The 22,214-nt window shown below is 38.2% G+C and overlaps 3 protein-coding genes across 3 annotated transcripts; all 3 read right to left on the reverse strand.

The window, feature by feature from the left end:
* Window positions 1-819: 819 nt before the first annotated feature.
* LOC121243755 (protein DETOXIFICATION 54) lies at window positions 820-3,992 on the reverse strand. The gene is made up of 4 exons (XM_041141884.1): window positions 3,543-3,992; window positions 3,181-3,282; window positions 2,198-3,091; window positions 820-1,636 (listed from the first exon to the last, which is right to left on the reverse strand). The coding sequence occupies exons 2-4, from the start codon at window positions 3,232-3,234 to the stop codon at window positions 1,064-1,066; spliced, it is 1,521 nt and encodes a 506-aa protein (XP_040997818.1). The 5' UTR covers window positions 3,235-3,282; window positions 3,543-3,992; the 3' UTR covers window positions 820-1,063.
* An 8,680-nt stretch (window positions 3,993-12,672) lies between these two features.
* Window positions 12,673-15,820, reverse strand: LOC121242918 (G-type lectin S-receptor-like serine/threonine-protein kinase At1g34300). Its single transcript, XM_041140924.1, is given in 2 exon segments — window positions 12,673-13,144; window positions 13,147-15,820. Coding segments are annotated over 2 exon segments (2,526 nt in total). The 5' UTR covers window positions 15,470-15,820; the 3' UTR covers window positions 12,673-12,941.
* Window positions 15,821-17,691: 1,871 nt separating this feature from the next.
* On the reverse strand, window positions 17,692-21,999 carry LOC121243205 (GDSL esterase/lipase At1g29670-like). The gene is made up of 4 exons (XM_041141285.1): window positions 21,360-21,999; window positions 20,617-20,850; window positions 18,277-18,532; window positions 17,692-18,173 (listed from the first exon to the last, which is right to left on the reverse strand). Exons 1-4 carry the CDS (start codon window positions 21,768-21,770, stop codon window positions 17,929-17,931), a joined length of 1,146 nt encoding a protein of 381 aa, XP_040997219.1. The 5' UTR covers window positions 21,771-21,999; the 3' UTR covers window positions 17,692-17,928.
* Window positions 22,000-22,214: the final 215 nt, after the last annotated feature.

Genomic DNA, 22,214 nt, shown 5'->3' on the forward strand with positions numbered 1-22,214 from the left:
CACAAATTCTTTTAATTTGGCAGTCTCTAATGATTTTGCGACAGTTTTTGTTTGAAAGATCTGTAGCTGGTTCAGTAGAGAAACATGGTTAATAAATGCCCTGTTTCATATATATTGTTTCTAAAAACTCATGCATGTCCATCACAACTTTGGTGTTGAAGTCCTGAAAAATCCGAGTCTTGCAATTTGCAAAACAGCAACTAGGATATCTGTGCAGACAATATTCAGTGCATATATTGATTACTTGTGGCTGCTTGGTACCTAAAGTTTCCTGTCTGCCATTGACATATCTGGCTGCGTCGTGGCGAAAAGCTCATGTTTGAACGCAAATTACTTTTCTTGGACAGGAAAGCTTTCTCACATCGACTATTGGGAGAACTTTCGTCCATGAAAATCCTCTCCTTCAGATGCTGAAGTTGTCCCGCGTGTAGCCAATATTGCTCTGGAGGGTCTCTTTTTGGGTTCCTGACACAAGATATACTAAACACACAATTGGGCAGGAGAGTACTGTTATCATTTACCGACACATATTTGCTTTAGCAAGCATAGCCTGCAATTATAGTATTTTCCTTACTTTGATTTGCTTTATTGCTCCCTTTTGTAAAAGATGTGACGCATTGACATGTTTGCTGCAATTATTCTGCTGATTCATAACGAGATTTGACAACCCCAGGGGCATTTTCTGAGCTATTGCTCTGAAACAGTTTTGAGCTCTCACAGGAAAATGCACCCATGGCAATACTTGGCGCTGGTCCAAGATGTAGAGTTTATAAACTAGCATCACAAAAAAACAAAATAACCACTTGGGAGCAGCATCAGTAATCAATATGTATGTAGGCCATTCTTTCTCAAAATATGCACACTTTTCCATGGGGGAGTGACCCTCACTATTAAGGGGGAAAAAACAGTTCCACGACAACCCCATTTGACAGATTAAAAAGCAAACCCACCACCCCAAACACAAAATCCCAAGTATCAGTCAGAGCACCCATAAAGTGACTAGCAAACAAAAAAACTATCCCAAATCCCAAAGATTAATCCCACAGATTCTCTAATGCTCTGTCTAGCAAACATCATCTCTGTTTTTTCCATTTACCAACAGCCTTTTACTTTCCTCATCTTTCTCACATTCTTCATCAGTTACTCCATTGCATGCTTTCATCTCCAACCCAGTGAGTTTCCTGGCCTTGAAAGCCTCAGCCTCCCAATCCGTACGGAATAGCACAACATAGAGGATTGAGACAACACAAGCCACCTGAGCAGAGAGGAGTCCGAACCACAGCCCACTGAACCCAACCTTCAGCCAGAAGGCTAGGCCCACCGCCACAGGCGTCCCCACGAAGTAAAATGACCACAAATTGATACTTGCACCAACGGCTGGGCGTGCCGTGCCGCGCAGTATGCCACAGCCTGTGGTTTGTGGACAGTTTCCAAGCTCACACAGCCCCATGATAGGCATGACAGATGCAACCAAGGCTTGGACTAGCTCGTCTTTTGTGAAGAGGCCCGCCCATCGTTGTCTGAGGATCACCGTCCATGTCACGTTGATGATGCCGATCACGAAGGCACATCCCAATGCAACCATTGCTGCTAACTTGGCCTTGTATGGCTTCCCAGACCCAAGATCATTCCCTACCTGCATGCACAAGAAATGATCAAAACCGCAAGACTTCATCATGAATTTGATCCTATGGTCTGCATTTTCTAGGACCCACTTTTTCGTAAGCCCCATTGATACGATTTTGGAAAAAAAACAAAGGATCAGTCGGTTCACAGTTTCAATCCACCCAGCTAGCAATAAGATTGTGACTCCACCACATAGCCTAAAATCTCCAATCCCACTAAAAACCGAGAGTCAGTGGTATGAACAAGTGAAAAGCAATGTCCGACCGAGTCGGGCATCACCTAATGGGCACAACAAAACAAATGTAACCCAGTTCTGAGCCTAGTCCTCCCCAACTTCTCTACTTGAAACAGCACGAATCACTCCAAAATAGGTTCTTTGGATGAACTCTAAGACCCATCACTGATCTGGATATCAATGTTCAGCCAGTTACACGGTCTCCAGAAGCTGTAAACTTGGCCAAACGGTCCACATCCGGGTTAAACCAGAACCTTAAAAAATGGGAAAACAGAACAAAAGTAAAGTAACATGAGTACATGCATAGGACAAGTAAAATGGGTAAGAAAAACATACTCGGGCAGAGGCGCATCCAGCGAGGGCCATGGGGACAGTGTACATCATACTAGTGGTCTGAATGAGAATCCCAGTGGCGGCCACTGCCAGTCTTGGATTCGGCAAGTACCCAGCCATCACCGTCACTATCTCATACCACCACCACTCCAAGCATATTCCCAGACCGCTCGGCACCGCTAGTTTCAACAGAGGTCCCACCCCACACAACATGCCTTTTAAATCGATCGATGTCCCGGCTTTCCATCTCAACTCCGTTCCGGACTTCCTCCCCGTCCACCACACGTACCCCGCCATCAGCACAACCATGTTCAGGTTCGTCAGCACCGAAGCCATAGCCACGCCGGGGACTCCCAGACCCATCACCATTACCATGAATATATTCAGCGGGACATGAAAGGTCACCGCCAATAGGGAGCAGTACATCATGGGCCGGGTCACCTGCTGCGACCTTAGGAAAACCCTTAGCGGCTGCAGCAACGTGTTCGTTAAGAGGTCCGGGAGGGAGTAGATACAGTAGGTTGCGGCCATTGCAGTGATTTCCTTATCCTGTCCCAGAAAAATCATGATGGTTTCCAGATTGACCCACGAGAGGCTGATGGGTATGATGGCGAGTAAGAGTATGAAGACCATGCGCTGGAGGGAGAGGGAGAGTAGGTCCCAGTTTTTGCTACCGTAGGCTTGGCTGCATACCGGTTCGAGCCCTGAGGCGAGGCCGACAAGAACAGAGTAACCAGTTATGTTGGTGAAACCGATAGAGAGTGCTCCTCCGGCGAGCTCTAGGCTGCCGAGCCGTCCCAAGAACACGACCGATACCACGGCTCTAAAGAAGGCCATGAAGTTGGTGCCCGTGACTGGCATGGCCATAAGCCATAGCTCTTTCAGTTCTTCCATTACCTGTTTGCATGAAATAATGTGTACACGAAGTAAAGTTTAATAGAGGGAATGATCGCAAGGACAAGGTCAGGCTTTTAAGATTTGGTTACCTGTGAAGCAGACGGGGATTTGTGGGAAGTGAAATCAGGGTCGTCATCTGCCATTTTCTAACTTCTGTAGCTTAGAGAAATGGATTCCTGTATAAATGTAATCTGCAAGAAATTGAATCACGAAGTGAACCAAATGAAACTCTAAGTTTTGATTACTTGTTCAAACATCAAGAAAGCATGGTCAAGCAATACACAACATAGAACCCAATATTGATTTCATCCAAGTTGTTATAATGTCATATAATATACCAAGTTAACGGATACCAAGGTTTCCATCTTGTTTTCAATCAAATCTTCATTTTTACAAGTGATTAGAGTAAGAAATACGTAGAAGTATTTAAAGATTGTGCAAAAATACCAACCTTTAGACTTCCCTCTTAATTACCCTCTAACTGTGGGAGAAGCTAATGGGCATAAGAAGCGTCTGCTTTCGGTTTGGAAGATGTATGTATGAAATAAAAGCAGAGAATGGCTGTCTGTTTGAGTAAATTCAAGAGCCAAAGAAGGAAATTACTTAAAGTAGAGCTTGCCTGATACACCCTCTGTAACCTTGATATTTATAGAGGGGAACGACAGACAAAATAAAGGAAAGAGCAATATGGACTTGATAATGGTGGCGACTGCGACCTACAAGTAGCTTGGGCAGAGGAAAGAAAAAGAGGGGGGGGGGGGGGCAAGAAAAGGTTATTGTTGTGCAGAAAAAAGAGAGTTTTGGGAAGAGAGAAGGTGGTGAGAGAGAGAGAGAGAGCGCGAGGCTAGAGAGAGGGAAAACCATAAGAGAGAATGGGTCGGTTGGGATGGATGGGTCTTGTCCATTGGGCCAATTGGAAAGTTTTTGTTATTTTTACCTCTTATTAATACCTTTCTAAATAAAGATCATTTGGTAGTGTTCCAGTGTTTCTTTTGATTGTCGCTTGGGATCCATGAGCCCAACCCATCAAAGCTCCGGATCGTTAAGTTTTTGTTTTTGATTCCTTTATCCGATTTAAAACTTCATTTTATTTTTCTGAATTTTTAATAGGAAAAAAATAGATACTTAAAGTCAATCTTATCACGCTTATTCAATATTTAATATTGCTAGAATAATTTTTGGGTGCGGCTACTGTGCCGCCCCTTCTTAACAGTTGGGCGGTACGGTCAGTGTAAAAATATTTTTTTTTCATATTTTTTTAACATATTTAAAAATATTTAAAAAATAAAAAAATACACCAATATTTTTAAAATAACTTCTTTAATCATTAAGTAAAAAAAAAAAAATTGACCAGTGGTCAAATGGAAGTGTCAAAAGGAGTGGACATAATAGTGTTTTCCATATTTTAAATAAATAACAATAACTATTGGGAGACTTATTTGAGTATTGCTAGGTATTTACAAGCCGTTTAGTACACTAAATTGTGTATCGACGCTGACATGATTTTTTTATTGAAAAGAAAAATAAAAGAGGAAAAATTTTGAGAGAAGAAGAAGGTTCTTTGTCTCATGCAAATCATTTCCATATTTAATTCATATCGTTTCATTAAACGGATGTCTTATATGTTAATATCGGTGTGCGATTTGATGCGCGAACTCGCTTTAAGAAGATTTTTCAACTTATTTATCTTTCTTAATCAATTTAAGGTTTTGAATTTGAGGACCTCTTTTTTAACTTGTATATACTCACAATATTCCCACCTTTCATGTCATGTTAATATTGGTGTCGATCACATTTCCCTCTTATAATTATAAGCCGCCTCCATCAATCATCTCGATAGGATCCATCTCTATCGTGGGTCTCATTTCTTTGACAACAGTAGTACTACAAGTCTATAATTAGAAATAGATATATACGAGACAACTCTCACGATCAGTGTTTTAAATTTCGTACCGTATTGATCGGTAAGGTCGAAATTTTTCGTTTCGGCCGTCCGGCCGGTACAGATACTATACCTATTCCGTACCGGCCAAAATACCGGTCATACTGGCCGGTACCGGCCTCAATTTCGGGCTGTACCGGCCTATATTTCGGCCTGTGTTTTTTTTTCATTTTTTCAAACTACAAGTTTATTTTTTAACCCCCAATTCAGACTAGACTATTTATAATTTATATATATATATGTATTTGTATATAATTTATTTATATATAGACTATTATTTTAGAATATAATTTTTATATATATATAATTTATTTATAGATCGACTATCCTGAAACGTTATCCCGAAACGTTATTCCGAAACGGTACCGGTATCGAAATATTTTATTCTAGTGCCTTGACCGGTACGGCGCCCGGTACGGTATTCAAAACATTGCTCATGACAGGTATAACTGTGTGATAAAAACAAAAAACAAAAAAAAAAAAAAAAAGTGGCAATATCCTTGACTCTATCTATACCAGCGCATGCAGCACCAGTAAGTTTTGATAACTTAAGCAAGATTTCTCTCCATTGGGGAATGTCTCCATGGGTGGTGGAAAACTGCAAGGAAATAGATGAAAAGCAGAATGAAGGCTTTTATGGAAGGAAGGCAACGTCTCATGTGATGAGTAAATTATTAGCAGATCACATTCATTGTGAGGGACTGATCTGCCATGGCCTTTCACGTCAGTCACACACTAATAACCACGCGTACATGCATGCATGCAGGACTGATCATCTGCTATCATTGAATTATATGGTATTTGCAAAGTACTGAAGCTAATTCCTATCTTGTGTCTACTTTCCTTCTATATAATGTATAGACAGACAATTATCATTCGAGTTAGTTGCCAAAAAAAGAATATTGTTTTTATCTTCTTTTTTGTTTTTTGTTGTTTTGTTTTGGAATTACAAAGATCTGTTGCAGACTTGCAATGTGAAACAAATCATGAAAAATCTGGTTCAAAATAGGAGTAGATCTTTAATTTGGCTTATTTTGGATAAAAAAACCAGTGTAAAAGGTTCCATTTTCCTACTCAAGCCTTTCATTACTGTTCAAGGGATTCGATCGACTCCATATATCGGAAGAAATTAGTAAGAAGGTAGAATAATGAATGTATTATAAATTAATTACTTGAGGCTGCTAATTAAAATCGAGATTGCAGGTTTAAAGCTGTTAAAAGTTAAAACTCCAATAGGCGGAAAGCAGCAGAGCACATCATCTGAGGGATTCCATGCATGCATATGAGAGCTTTGGCACCTGTAAGGGTACGGTCTGCGCGCGCATCACATGTACCTAGCTAGCCGCCTGTTTTATTGGATTCTGTACTTAGGCCAAAAGGCTTGATAGAGACGGTACGCGCGCGTTTCTTCTTTCATCCGCAACCTATTTTTCTGTGTAGACATATAAATTTTATTTTGGCGTCTCGATACTCATGTAAAAGTAGAGTGTGTGTATTCTGTCGGATGTTCCATGGCCCTACCAAAATACAAGGAAATATTGAAACCTACGGATCATTGGAGGAGGCCAGCTGAGACCTGTCATTCATGCGGGACTTTTATTCTTGTGTTCAGTTCCATTCTGAACTATTCACTTCCTATTAATTTTTGCTTTTAGTTGATATTTTGTTGAGTAATGTTACATAGTAATGTTACAGTTATGTGATGTTTCTGATCGTTTTAAAAAAGATTAAAATTTATTATTAAAAAATTAAATTTATATTTATTTATATTTTTTAAAATAATTACATAACGTTAATATACTCACGATTGTAAATATCATTTTTTTATTTTATTTTAAATTTTAAAAGGTTGTTATTACTAATCATGTCAACTTTAATGCTATTAATTAATATATGAGTATATATAATGTGGTAAATAAGATCATATGATCGTTTGGGGTTTATAATTTCCCATGTGGGTTGGGACTTGGGTGTTTTCCTTTCATTTGTATTTGTTTTTGTCAGTGAGCCAAACAAGAGATAGAGATAGACAAGACATCTTTGTGTTTCGGTCAGTATGGTACTTATACAGATAGATGGGCAAGACATGAAATACAATCATTACTTTCACTAAGGTTATTGGGGCTTTGGGGTTTTCAGAATCGGAGTGGGGTTGGCTAATTTTGCGAATGGAGATTTTCATTTGACACTATTTCAGCACAAACATCTCTTTCAGAAAGGTTACTGAAATGACTAGGAAAATGCAAAATAATATAATAAAAATCTTTTCATGGGCCTATTCGTTCATGGGAAAAATAAAAATTGTATCTTATAAAGTAGTTGAGTCCGCACTCATAGATATTTTTATTTTATATTAGGCTTAGTTTGGTTATTAAAATTATTTTAATTTAATTTATTTCATCTCATTATTATAATTTTTATATAAAATACAACAAACAATTCAATCTTTTTAAATCTCAAAACAATAATAATATTTAAAAAAATATTTTAATAATATTTTATTCAACTTTCAACTTTTATCGAAAACCATCTCATCTCATCTTATTTCACTATTCAAATCCCACTTAGTTACTTCCAAAATTATTTCCATGCACGAGCTAGTGCGTATCATACTATTGATCACAGAAGAAAATTAAGAAGGATTTATGAAAGAAAATAGGGAATGGAAGTAATTTAGATCTAAGATTTAGGGCTAGTTTGGATGTTAAGATGGTGTTAACCATTTTATATCAACATCCAAATACTAATAAAATACAAACATTTTTCAATTTTAACATCATTCTCAAACTTCTAAATAAAACATAAAAAATAATTCAATTTTCTCAAATCCTAAAAGAAATATAATATTAAAAAATTTTATTCTAACTTTATTTTTTGTAATTTTTTATTCAACTTTTTCTTTCTCATTTCTTAAAATCTCATAAAACATATTAGGCTTGTTTGGATAGTGAGATGAGATGAGATGAGATAGTTTTAGATGAATTGAATCAAATATTATTGAAATATTATTTTTTCATATTATTATTGTTTTAGGATTTGAAAAAGTTAATTGTTTATTATATTTTGTGTGAGAATTTAGGAAAGTTGTAATAATGAGATTAGATGAGATGTTTTTATATCCAAACATATCCTAAATTAACTCAAAACATTTCATTAATTACTATTTATAAACCATTTTATTATTATTTACAAATTTCTGATCTCAACATCCGAAAGAGGCCGTACATGAGATATTTCTTCAAACCCAACATATGGAATATTAATTTTATTTCAATAGAAATAAAGTGACCGGAGGGGAAGGATTGTAAATGTAAACCCAACATATGGAATATTAATTTAATTTCAATAGAAATAAAGTGGAGGGGAAGGATTTTAAAGTCTGGAAAAGTACCTAACAGCTGGAATATGATCATATTAATTAAGTCAATGCTCATACGTTTTTGAATTATTGAACTTGGTCACAACATGTCTTTTGTTATGAGAATTACGTGACATATATCCTCAGATGATGCAAGTTTTGTTTTCCAATATGCATGTTCTTGTCATGAGGTCAAATGATTTCCCCTGCCTGCAGCCACATGAATCGTATATATAATTTCTCTCCCCTTAATATAGATGTGGTTAATATTCTTATTCTATGTCAAAATATCCACGCAAATAATCAAAATCAATTCTACCTAAAGCTAACCGCATAAAATGGGGGAGGCCGGGGGGGGGGGGGGGGGGGGGGGGGGGGGGGGGGGGTGGTGTGGGACAAGGAGTTCCTTTAGGGAAAAGGGCATGATTTCTCAAAAATCAGATTCGCTTCTGCTCAGGCACTCATATATAAATATATATATATATATGTATATATATTTCAAGCTTTCAACGTCAGCTTTTGAGGAAGAATCGGCCACACGCTTTGCGTTTTATAGTGATCAGTATGAAGCTAGCTAGATACAGTGTACGTAACAGAGTCAAAATGCAGCCAAATTATACACTAAATTGCCTGTATATGGCCAGGAGATCAGAATATGATCCAGCTAGCTTATATATATATATATAGATCAGAATATGATCCAGCTAGCTTATATATATATATATATATTCGGTTTAATATATAATTCAATTATTTCATTTTTTTTTAAATTATCAGATTCCAACTTCCATTAGAGCTTCTGGTCATGAGATCTCCATTTTTCACTTAAAAAGTTGCTGTAACCCAGTAACATATCTAAGGCCCCTTTTTTTTTTTTTTATTATTATTATTTGAAAAAGAAGATGATATCCTAAATTTATTGATAGTCCTCATTTATAACAGAAAAAAACCGTGGCTACATATAGACACCTAGGGCTACAAATAGCCATAAAATACCAAAACCCAGACTCTTTATCTAAAGCCTCTTTATCTTTGTGTTTTTGCAATTTATAATGTTTGTCGTTTGTCTTTCTTAAGCTTCTTTTTCACCCCAAAAAAGAATAAGCTAGAGAAGAATGCCATGCATGCATTCTATTATGTGTATACTTTAGACATGAGTGGTGTACTAGTACTACATTATTAGCATTAGTAATATTGTTCAAAACTTTATGCAGATATGGATTTATATATAAAACAGGAGATCACCGGATTAAAAGTTGATACACTTTGGAGGGAACTTTCCCACCTGGCCATAACATAATAGAACAGTAAGCAGGAGCCTCATGAGCACGGTGGGTTGCACTTTCTTGTATATATTATTTATACTTGAAAGGCACCAAAGTGACCTATCCACTATTGTTTTGTAATGGTTTCTGCTAGCTAGCTCTATATTTCCATTAAACTTGATTGGAACACATATCCAACATATATATATATATATATATATATATATATATTTTTTTTTTTTTAGAGAAAGTGATGATCACTAGTTATTAGGTAGGAATGGAACTTATGCTAAACAGTCCAAAAGAGCATCTTGAGTAGAGGGATATAATTAAAGTTCATCACGAATTAGTGCATCAAAAGCACCAAAAAGGATTAACTTTATCCTCATTGTCCTGATCGTATGGTTTAAGACTCAAAGCTCTTCATACAGGGCTGCTTTCTATATTAAAATCATTCCCACAAAAGATTAGAGCATAACAGACAGGACTAAGAGCAAAACACAGTACTAAGAGGACCGCAGTGTTCATTTTTTCATGTGTTTTGCACTATGTTGGAGCTTCTATCTACTTATAAAAATGCATATATTTTCCATCTGTTCGTTTTGATCTTTGCCATATCTAATAAAAATCGAAGCGTGCATGTATTTAATACTATGTTACCTAATTAAAAGGACAATTCCTATGTAAAGAATCGATAAGAACTACGTCACACAGCAACCCATATTCATGGCTCGTCAGCTTGTCTCGTGTGTGTGGGGGGTGTTGGGGGGGGGGGGGGGGGGGGGGGGGGGGGAGTGGGGGTGCGGGGTGTTGTGGTGTGGGGTGTTCTCGGTAGCTCAGGGTTGCATGGTTTTTTTAGTCTGTTTTCTCCTTAACAAAGGGTACTATGAGTGAGGGTACTATGAGTGATCATCGGTTCAGTGGGTATGTTTTTGCTAGCTAGATCACTGCATGTACTCTATTTATAGAGGGAAGGGGCCGGAGCCAAAAGGACGATCGAGAGAGAGAGAGATAGGCGGTCGTAAAAAACTATGAATTGTGTGCCCTCCAAAAAAGAAAACTATCAGAGTAGGGCGTTAAAGGGTGGATTTTGAAGGTGCATGGTGAGCCCTAAAACTCTGAGACACGTACATTTGTTTTTGATAGGATTGAAGAACAATTTATCTTTGAAGATGTCTGATGATCAATGAGAAGAACCGGAGGTAAAGGTAATAATCATCTTGAATGAAAATTCTACTCGAAAGCTGGCGGCATGGATCAGAAAAAACATATATAAGAAATGTATGCCAAAGTTGCTCACTATATTTGGTTAATTATATTTAAAGAATGAGTTGGAATCCTCGAAAGAGAAATAATAATATTAGATATCAGATCATCTAATCATTTATTTTTACAATACATCTCATCTCATCTATAAACAATTCAATTTTTTCAAATTTAAAATAATAATAATTTTAAAAAAGATACATGATATGAGAAGTTGGTTGTTTAGTGTTTAGAACAAATTTGAGTAAAACCCTAAAGTAGAGAGAATTTTTGGAGATCATGACATGAGAGCAACTGTAGCTTTTTTTTTAAGGTTCTCTCTCTTCTCTTGCGAAAAAGTAAACAGTTTCATAGCCCATATAAACTATACCCAAATGGCCGAAAGAAGAAACAAAAGAAAAAGCCACCATCAGTATTGTTCTTGGTAGCCTGGCCCATTTTAAACCACGAAGGTTTGGATGATTAGGCAGGAGCCCACTGTCCAAGTTGATGTAAACCAGGCCGTCTACATCTCCAATATCACTCCCTGCCGACCCATAGCAGTAAACAGTGATACGTCGAGTAGTAATAAACAAAGACAAGGTATATGGAAGCGATCAAAGCTTCCGCTCCATCACCATCCCTTTTGGACTGGCATGCAGGTGAAGAACTTTCATTGATTTTGAAGTCCTTTGCTACTTTTCTCCCACTTCAGCAAACTCGTTTTTCTTAATTGGCAAGTTTCTGTGTCCTTTGCTGATAATAATCTTTAAGGGTTTCTTCTTGCTGTGGTCTCTAGTGCTTTTTATAATTTTATCGGTTCCGGCCAGCTTCATCATCAAGAAGTTGGGTCTCCAACGAGCTGGAGCCTCGAGCCAGTAAGCATTCTTTTCCACATTCAGAAGGGTTCCTAACTTCCATTTTGGGAAATTTTCGATTCAGAAGAACTGAAGTTAGTAAATTAGAAGCTCTAATGTCATCATGTCAGCATAACCATTCATCGCGAGAAAGGATAATGAGTCATATATTTTAAAATAACTTTAACTTACAAAATGGTTCAACCTCTCTCGAAATACATATTTAAGATTTTTGTCCTCACGTGGGTTTGAAACTTTTGACCGTTAGGATGAACGTATGCAAAAAAAAAAAAAAAAAAAGTCAAAAATACAGTGCGTGCGTTGAGTTTCGAACTGTTGGAAAAGGATCTTTCACCAAACATCACAAGATTTCAACTTCCACGAAGGACCATAACTAGTCACTTCTCCCTCCTTCGGGATTTAAAGAAAAATTGGAAAATGACAAATAAAAAATATGCTATGCTCGAGAGGGCAACCTAGTTTTTCAACAATCTCTTTGCTTTACCTTGGTTCTTTCTGTTACTCAAGCAAAGGCAACTTGCCCAGAATGCCATTTGCTTTGGTAGTCTCAGTTTAATTACTTGACATCACAAGATATGTCATTAGCGATTTCTCGATGTCAGAATACAAGAATACAGAGTGTTCAACTGACAATAAAGAATATAAAGAACTTGAACAAGAAGATGAACTCATTAGTTTATCTATAAACAAGAACTAGATGGGTACTAGAATTTAGAAACTTGTCACACGAAGGTGGACTAACTGTAAACAATATCTTTTATGTTGGGGCCCTTCGGACCACCTCTGTAGAGTAAATCCCAATCCCGTGCACCACACCCTCAACTGTAAACAATATCTTTCCCTGGCATATTATGCCATCATCCCCCATTATGGAAACAAGCTGGGTAAAATGCTTGACGTACAATGGCTCTGCTCATTAATTACACAGACTATCCCAATTTTTTGGTTTTTTGATCAGTATATAAAAATTTTGTTGATGAAAGACAATCCTAAAATTCTATACTTGGAGATAATAACAATTTCTACAACACCAGATATCGATATCATGGATGGTATTTTGACCACAAAACCCTACCTCTATCAAGATTTTCTTTGTCAAATCCGGCACAATAAATCCACAGCCCAAAAGCAGTTTGTGTGGCAATATATAATTTTGCAAGCTTCAGTCTGAGTTTGATCGTAAAAGGCTTGACGAGGCCCTCTCCACATTCCTCCCAGGAGCATAAAGTGAAACTCCTGTATTTTGGAATGATGAAGAGGAAGAGGGAGCAAGGGCTGAACCAGCAGTGGTGGAGAAAGCGCTAGTGTTGCTGCTGACATTTATGCTTGTTACATTAACAGGCCCTTCAGTCATGGAGTTAGGGCAGGTGGCCTCTCAATCTCTGTAATCCCTTCTAACATCTGTACCACTTTCCCCATCATTGGTCTCTGTGACGGTTGCTCCTGGATGCACCAAAAACTTACTTTAATTGCCCTCACCACTTGCGTCATATCGATCTCTTGGTCTGCCAGCCTTCCGTCAAGAATTCCATTAACGTTACCTTTCTCAAACTCTTCATATGCCCACACAGAGAACTTTTTCCGATTGGTTTCTGCAGATACTTCAAAATTCCGTCTCCCACTCACTATCTCCAAGAGAACCATACCATAACTATAAATATCAGATTTTGAGGTTATCGGAAGATTTGCCAGCCATTCTGGTGCCAAATATCCTCTTGTACCTCTGATGCTTGTCAAGGTTCGGTACCTGTGGTCCTTTGGATTAACCAGTTTGGCAAGACCAAAATCTGAGACTTTGGCAGTATAGTTCTCATCCATGAGAATATTTTCCGGTTTTATATCACAGTGGACAATGCAGTCTCGACACTCCTCATGAAGGTATGTGATTCCCTTTGCAGTTCCAAGGGCAATGTTGAACCGGGACTCCCAATTCAACAACTTTACCGACTGATCTTCCGACATGAAAAGGAAACTATCAAGAGACCCATTTTTCATGAACTCGTATACTAGAAGTCTGTGACGCCCTTCAGAGCAAAAACCAATCAACCTCACCAAATTCAAATGATGGGTGCTACTTATAGTTGCAACCTCCATTCTAAACTGTTTCTCTCCCTGCTCAATACCCTCAAGTTGCTTGACTGCAACAACCGTTCTATTAGCAAGAATCCCTCTGTACACAGCCCCAAATCCTCCAGCTCCAAGCTTCTCCTTGAATCCTTTGGTTGAGCGTTGGAGCTCCTTGAACGTGAACTGAACTGGGGCACCAGAAGCATACTCAAGAAGAGCGTACTGAGCTGAAAATCCTCCAAACTTGGGGCTATTTCTACAACACCACCACCACAAACTACCCTCCAAGGCAATCAAACCGAAAATGGTGCCTATAACCACAGTAGCCACAACCCATGGATGCATCCTCCAGCCGCTGCTCTCCCCAACAACCTGTGCAGAAGGCGATGGGTTGGGATCCACTGGTGAGCAAACCTTGACATACGAAGTGCTAGGCACTGCAGGACTCTGATAGCCGCTAATAAAAACCGGCGTCTTGTAATAACACAGCCCTGTCCCATCCGACAAAGAAGTGGAAGCATCGCAACTCGGATTCACAAGACAATTTGATCTACAGGCCGCTATACCCACAAAGAAAATCTGCGACTCTGTCTCCGGTGGGTATGTTAAGAACACCGTGTGTTCCATATCCAACATGGTCGCATTCCCCGGACAATCCGCTGTCTCCACCTTCCTCTTACAACCTTGCCTACTATCCTTTGGATCAACCGGCTCGAAGTTCTGAGACGGGCACTCGCAAATCGGGTTCGTATCATTATAACTACAAATTCCCATATTTCCGCAGAAGCCAAAAACCTGACATTGGTCCTCAACAGCTGCCCATCTCACAACTCGAGTCCCACTCCCTCTATCAGAGCTATAAATCCTTAAATTCCCATCATCATCCAACCTCAGGAACCTCAGCGTATCTCTATTTTCAGCATAATCATTGCTATAAGCAAAGATAGCCCCATCAGGCAAACGAGGATCGTAAATCGATACAATCCCGATGCTCTGTATTCCTAAACTCGGAGAAGTTATGTTAGCATTATAAGAGGAATTCAAACCTTGATTGTAATATTTGATGCTCCCATTCCAACTTAGTGTGAGATTGCCAGAAGAAAGAAGACGAAGGGTGTAAGACCCAGAGCGCAGAGACATAGCGGTAGTGAAGTTCTGGGACGGCACGATCGTATCAGTTGGGTGCTCAAAGGAGGACCAGACCGAAACAGTTCCGGTTCGAAAGAGGGCAAGCTTACCGGAGTCGTCGAGGGAGGCGGAGGAGACGTTACGGCCGGTGGTGGCGGAGTCCCAGACGATATGGTTGGAGCCGTTGAGGAGACGGAGGGTGCCGGTGGGGAGGAACTGGAAGGAAGCTCCAGAGTCGACGGGGGTGGAGCCAGCGGTCCAGATGGGGACACCGCCGGAGTAGAAGATGGCGGCGATGAAGGAGGGGCCAAGTGGAAGGAAGCCGAGGGAAAAGGCGGAGCTTGGGGAGGACCATATCTCGTTTGTGTTGGAGGCGTAAAGAGTTGACCCAGGTGAGATTGTACCTGCCGCCGCCGCTTCTTCTGCTGCAAATAGCAAACTGATGTGGAGGAGGAAAAGCAAGAGGAATCTGGGTTGGATTCCAAGGTGGGTCATTTTACTTCTGTTCAATGTTTCTTATCTGGGTTTGTGAATTTGTTCCAATATCTATGTATCTGTAATTGTGGATGGGTGGGGAGTATCTGCGTGATTATGCAGAGACGTAAAGAGAGAGAGAGGGTTAAAACTTGGAAGTGGGAAGCGGGAGGAAGACCTTAGACTTGGACTTGGGCGGCGTTGACGTCGTCGTCTTTCCATACTTGCGTGCTGCAGCGTGCGGGGCAATTGCGACCTGGTCAAATGGCCATTGAGGTAAAGTGGTAAACACCTTGGAATTCAGAAAAGACCTTTCAATTCCGTGGCTTCTTTTTTGTGGGCAACGAATCAGATGTATGCATATCGGACCGTTGGTAAAATCAGCACTACGTTCCAGCTTTCGCAATTATTTTCAAAACTTTGACCGATTTTCCAGCAGATGTTCCATTTATATTTCTCTTCAACTTTTAATGGGAGGTCTACGATTAATACGAAATGCCATACCCATGGCGGGTTACTAACTTTCTACAGTGTTTTGGGTTTGGGTTCGAAGGCCCCTTTTCTTCTCCTTTGTTGTTATTTTGTTATAAGAATTTTGGGCCCTCTTGCTCCTGGCTCAAATCAAAATGCATAGATTCAACAATACCCAAGAAATAAGCAGTATGAATCTGTCTCGCCTTTGAAATAGACATGTTTTGCAACTTTGCTATAGCATTATTATCCATATCAGCTGCTACCTCCTTCGGTAAAGGGTACCCTTTCAATATGGCCCTTGAAAGAACATGAACATTTTTCAGTTGCTTTTGCAAGAATATTCTTCCTTTGCTCCCAACCATGATCATTCAAGTGATCTGACTTTCTTGCTTTCTTCTCTACCGTCTGTCTCACATCCTTTCAACCAATTATAGGCACTTAGTATATTGAGTAATGATACTCATCATCTAAATTTTTATTATCATCTTGTCATCTTATGATGTCACGTTAAATGATTAGAGACTATTTATTATATTTTATTTGTGAACCTAACATCTAATGTCACATTATGGGATGGATGATGAATAGATTTTTTCTAGCATACTTAGGACTAATTTCTTTCCCAAGATAGAAGCCTAGAATCCTTCGATGCCATAACCTCATTTTCATTTATTGATATAAAACATCCCCAAATTTTAATGCATCAACTTTTCCAACCTCTATTTTCACCATTTCTTCAATCATCCTGGCCACTTTAGTATTATCATCCACTTCATTAGGCAGACTACTAGACATCATAACATCTTTTCGTATGAACTGCCGCAAGTTGTTCACCTACATGTTGCTAAAACACTCCCAATCAGTTCTTGCATCCTCGTATCTATATACCTCAGCACATTTCAAAATGCCTAGCTCTTGGGGCTCCACTTGTTCGAACAAAAATCGTTCCTTTGAAGGCCCTGTGCTAACGAGTAGTGACTTGTTTGAGACAGACGAGCACTGAATGCGAAGTTGGGACAGTGGCAAAATAATTGTGTGAATATAGGGGAAATGCCTTGTGTTGATAATTGTAGACATCTTTAAGCGATACGTGTTGACAACAAGAATATTAGAACCAGACATTTGAGTCTTGATATCATCCACCAGGGGCTTCAAGCTGACGTTGTATTCTTGAGTTGCTTCGGTTCCTCATTTGTTAGCAGGCAATACAGTTTGAAGGTTCGGCAAAACTATCGGAGCAGACCCAATTGGAATAATGGTGGTAAGAACCAATTTCCGAGCTCCCAAGTTGTTAAACTTCTCTGCATAAACGAACTGCTGCAATCATGATTCATCAAAGAAAGTTTACAGATAAGTAAAACTTAATTTATAACAGTCACTGATAGTAACTATCCTTAAGCTTTAAGGATATGGTAATGATAGTACGTATTTTGTGCATGATCACAAATTCAATACAACAACATCCGAATAATATTCAGGGGGGTCTTCAGAATCAAACAAAAAAGTATTCGTAGAACACCATCTGACCATAGTATATCTTTCAAATCTTCTACTCTCTTTTGTTGAGCTTTCTCAATAAACTTTTTTTCTTCTTTTGTTGTCCACGCTATAACTTTCCAGTTAGAATTACTCACGGCTTGTAGTTTATTATCCAAATAAGCAACAACAGTGCAGGGTATGAACCAGACCACCATTAATTGGCCGTAGAGAGAGAGAGAGAGAGAGAGAGAGAGAGAGAGAGAGAGAGAGAGAGAGAGAGAGAGAGGCCATTGATAGTCAACCTCCACATCACTTGCAAGCAAAGTAACATCATAGGTTCATAAAAAAGTTTCTAATTCCTGAAGTTGGAAAGAGAATGGCCAGCAGAAGGAAAAGAAACATAAACATTCCCAAACCTCCTAAGAAAATCACAAAATCAGTAGCCACACATATCCTGGAGTAGTACATGAGAAAAACATTCAAGCTTTAAGTTCGATTATTTAGCACGCGATGAACCAACACGTACATCAATTAGAAACATAAGATTTGGCTAGATTTTTTATGTTAGTTGGGTAGACTTCGGTTTTGAGGTCAGATTCATAGGCCTTGCTTGCTATCTGAATATTAACAGCTTCAGTTGGATGTAGTCCATCAAAGAACACATGACTGCTCCTCTCTGCACAAGCTCTCCCACCTCTTTTGCATAATACACCATTCCCACCTTCGCTCAATGATGCCACTTCACAACAAGGGCTGCTCGTCTCCTTGAAACCTGTAAAGCATGCCTCATGATCAATTAGAACCCCATTTCTCATTCTAATTAATGCATATATAATAACTGGGTTAATAAAATAAAGGAATTATATATAATTTACCTTTAGAAATGGGGTTTTTGATAATATCCCTGATAATCTTGTAAGAGTTTACGTAAACAAAAGTAGAACCAGGCATGAGTGGCTTGCTGGTATCTATGAGGGACTTCAAGTAAGTATTGAAGAGGTGAGCCGCCCGGTTCAGACCTTGCATGCAGCGACGGTTTGTCATGATTACCATGGCCATAGCCATAGGACTGCATCCGATTGGGTTTACCGACATCAACACAAACTTCCGGGCCCCCAAATTGTACAACTTCTGCATCAATTATAAACGTTTAACGAAAAATATTTGGTCTAATAATTTTTTTTTTTTATAAAAATAAATTTATAAAAATTGATGCGAATTAATTAATGTAATTGATTGTGCATTACAGCAAACTACTTATGATCTTGCAAATATGAAGACTATGCTCTCTATGTAAACATTGGAGATTTGGATCATGATTGTTTGTTTGTTTGTTTTTTAAAGTGAAGCTATCATAATTTATTCATCAAGAAATTTACATTTATGACCAGATACATTCTAGGATGTCCTCGTATCAAACATGACATCATAAACTAGAACAATGCATTTGGAGCTCCATTAGTACACTATTTCAATTTGTAACTGGTCTAGTCTTCACTACTACTGGTACTCTCTACAGACAAACTTCCAAGAGACAGTACTCTTTGTCTAAACAAAGACTCAACCTCACCTTTCATAGATTGAGATAACTCAACCTCTACAGATAAAAGTCATAGAGACGATTTTTTTTTTAATTAACAATAACAAAAAAAGAAAGCAGTAAGATAGATGTGAAAAAGTACGGATTACAATTTGTACCAATTCCAGTAGATTTTGGAATCTATGAAGATGTGTGAAGGCAACACACTTGTCTCTTTTCAGTCACAAAGAGCAGATCTAAGAGATCCGGTGCTTGTGGTGAGAAGAGCTGTTAGAAGGGACGACTAGCGTAACAACTCTCCCTCGACGTGATCATATGAGCCTCTCCCTACTATGGAATGTCCGGTTTGAACCATAGCTACTGCCTCAAGGGCATGCTCGTCACCACAGTATCCCAAAAGTATTCTGCTGGTCCAAAATCCATCTTATGATCTAAAGGTTAGGATTTACTATTATAAGTGGTTCAACTTATGTCTTTATTCAAACTCTTGACTTTAAAACTATGAAATATCAACTCGTACTAATTGAAATACCAACTCATAGTAAAAAAAAAAAAACTCATAGTAACTCGTACTAACTGAACTACCACGCGGTGATCTTCAACCAATTCTACCAGTACCATTCTAAGTTAACTTCCAATTAAACTATATCGAAAAAGTTCATGATGGCATTATTATAACGTAAGGATGACATTTTTATTGAAGTTTGAAAGACAAGTTGGTACTAGGCGTCATTTTCTTTTTGACATTACTCATTAATGAATTAGAAAGAGAGAATTCTGGGCTTGAAAATTTACACATAAGGTAGGGACAGATCTTCCCCACCATGGTAGGACACATTTATTTTTAGACTAATTAAAAAAAAGGACATTATGGCCACACGTAGGCCGGCTACCAATCAATGTTTTTTTTTTTGGATTGACTACCAATCAATGTTGCGACATCACTCTGTAGACAGTAGCGGCATATCGGATGTGGCATTCATTATACTCATTTACTATTTACATGTATTTAATTTTTTTTTTATCATTTTATTTTAAATATTTATTTAACATACTTAATAATTAAGAAAAAATTTAAAAAATAGATAATTTTACTAATAGTTACTTCTTTAATCATTAAGTAAAATAAAAAAATTAAATACAAAAAAAATAAAAAATAGATAGTAAAAAGATAGTAACCCTATCATTTTCCTTCGTAAAATAATTTGATAGAAAAATACTGTAGCTACCGAAATGTAATAATAATAAATTTTAATTTATTTTTATATAATATATATTAATTTTATTTTATAATAAAAATAATTTTATTAAATTATATTAATTTATAAATTTATTTTTATAAAATTTTTTTATGACGAGAGAATCTCTAAATATAATATATACTGGTCCATTGTGTTAGAACTAGGAAAAAAAAAAAACCTTGGTTATAACTGTTTTGTAAAAAGTAAATAGCAAAAGATCATCGGTACTTCATCTACGTGTTTATAAAAATCATGTTAAATATTTTGATGGGTTGGATTAATTTTTAAGTTTTATGTTTGTCAGTCTTTCATGTTTAGCATGCGTATTAATCGGTGAAAATAAAGTTTGGATTGGATCAAGAAGGTAGTGCATGCCCCTATTCCTTTGGAACTTGGGCCAGAATCGATCGAAGGCGTTGTTTTTTCAAACTAACCTTTAATTGCTGAGACAGTGATGCAGTCAGATTGGCAGTGAAGGCTTGAAGACTGACATTACAGTTAGATTTGCTCAGGAAGTAGTTGAATGCGTAATCGTTTCCCCCAGTTCCCACAATGAACAAGTAATTGGGAAGCACCACTGCACTTCTGCACCCCACTTGAGCTTCCAATTCTGGCAAGGTCACCTTCTCAAAGTTCCTGATTTGTTGATTCAGATTGATCACCTGCCCCTGAAACATATTCCCATTTTTTCCAAGTTTAAGCTTCATCTTTCTGCTTATGTTTGGTCTTTAATGAGCTATGAAAAATCTAATTAATTTATGGTCTTTTGCTTCTTAAAAGAAAGAAGAACTACATGGAAGAAGGTAGAAGACAAGTTCAAGACACAAGTTTAAATGATTTAGCAGCTTATATATATATATATATATGCTATATATAGTAAGGTTCTAGACATACCCCACTCTCTCTCACTTAACTGTTTATGTGTGAAGGTCTTTTATATGGAAATAATACTTTTGCAGATTTTTGCCTGAATAAGGGACAATTTGACCTGATGGCGGAAAAGAAAAATGAACAGGGAGGGATGGAAACCTTTTTTCATCCTTTACGTCAACAGTACTTCAATGCTTGAAGGCTGCTATGACAGATATCACGCTTCAACAAAAGAGAAGAAGAAGAAGAAGAAGAAGGAAGAAGAAGAAGAAAATGAGGGTGAAGATCAGATAATCTTGTATCTTACCGCAAGCGAGCCTGTATCATCAAGAATACCGGAGGAAGCAGAAGCATAATTTACACCGTGAACAATCTTACTTCCCTTAGTAGAGGGGTCAGTAAATACAGGAATGAATGAAGGCAGCTTAAGGTGGTCACCTAGAAGGTCTACCACATTCTTTCCATTTGTAAACCTTCCGGTTGGCCCAAGAGGGAAGTCTATTCCATATGGCAAGTAGTCAGCCTTGGCGATTGAGTTCTGGAGGTAGTTATTGTTGCCATTATCAACCAGAGAACTTCCAAAAATGAAAAATCCTTTGATCCCAGCTCTTTCCTTAACCGCACCAGAAGAATGAGAAGTAGTAGTACTGCATGTGGAGGAGTAAGCAAGGACGGAGAGACATGAGAAGATGAGTTTTATGGGTGTCTTTCTGATCATGATCGTTGTGGAGAAGGGTAGAGGCCTAGACTTGTGGGTTTGTTTCTGGTTTGAGGTTTGAACTAACAATTTTGTCAAAATTAGAAGGGATGGGATGTCTTATATAGTTGCAAGCAAGGAAGACTCGACTACTTTTCAAAAGACTAGTCCCTGATGAGGATCCTTTGCCTTAATCTCAGGCCTTCTATATGTGCATCCTTTGACCCTCAATTATAGGAGCTTGTTTAGCTAATTCTTTCCATTTATGTGTAATTAGGTATAACCTGTAAATGAATATATATGCAAAACTCTCACCACTCAAAGGTGTGGTGGTTTTTCCTAACATTCTCATGGTATCAAGAGCATACCTGGATTAGAATCCCAAGATCCCCAATGGCCTTTGGTTCCTCTCCCACCCTTCTTCCCTTCAACACCATGATCCACATGGTTACCGTCAAGCACTCC

Source organism: Juglans microcarpa x Juglans regia, chromosome 8D (genome assembly GCF_004785595.1).
Source record: "Juglans microcarpa x Juglans regia isolate MS1-56 chromosome 8D, Jm3101_v1.0, whole genome shotgun sequence".
Classification (NCBI taxonomy): Eukaryota; Viridiplantae; Streptophyta; class Magnoliopsida; order Fagales; family Juglandaceae; genus Juglans; species Juglans microcarpa x Juglans regia.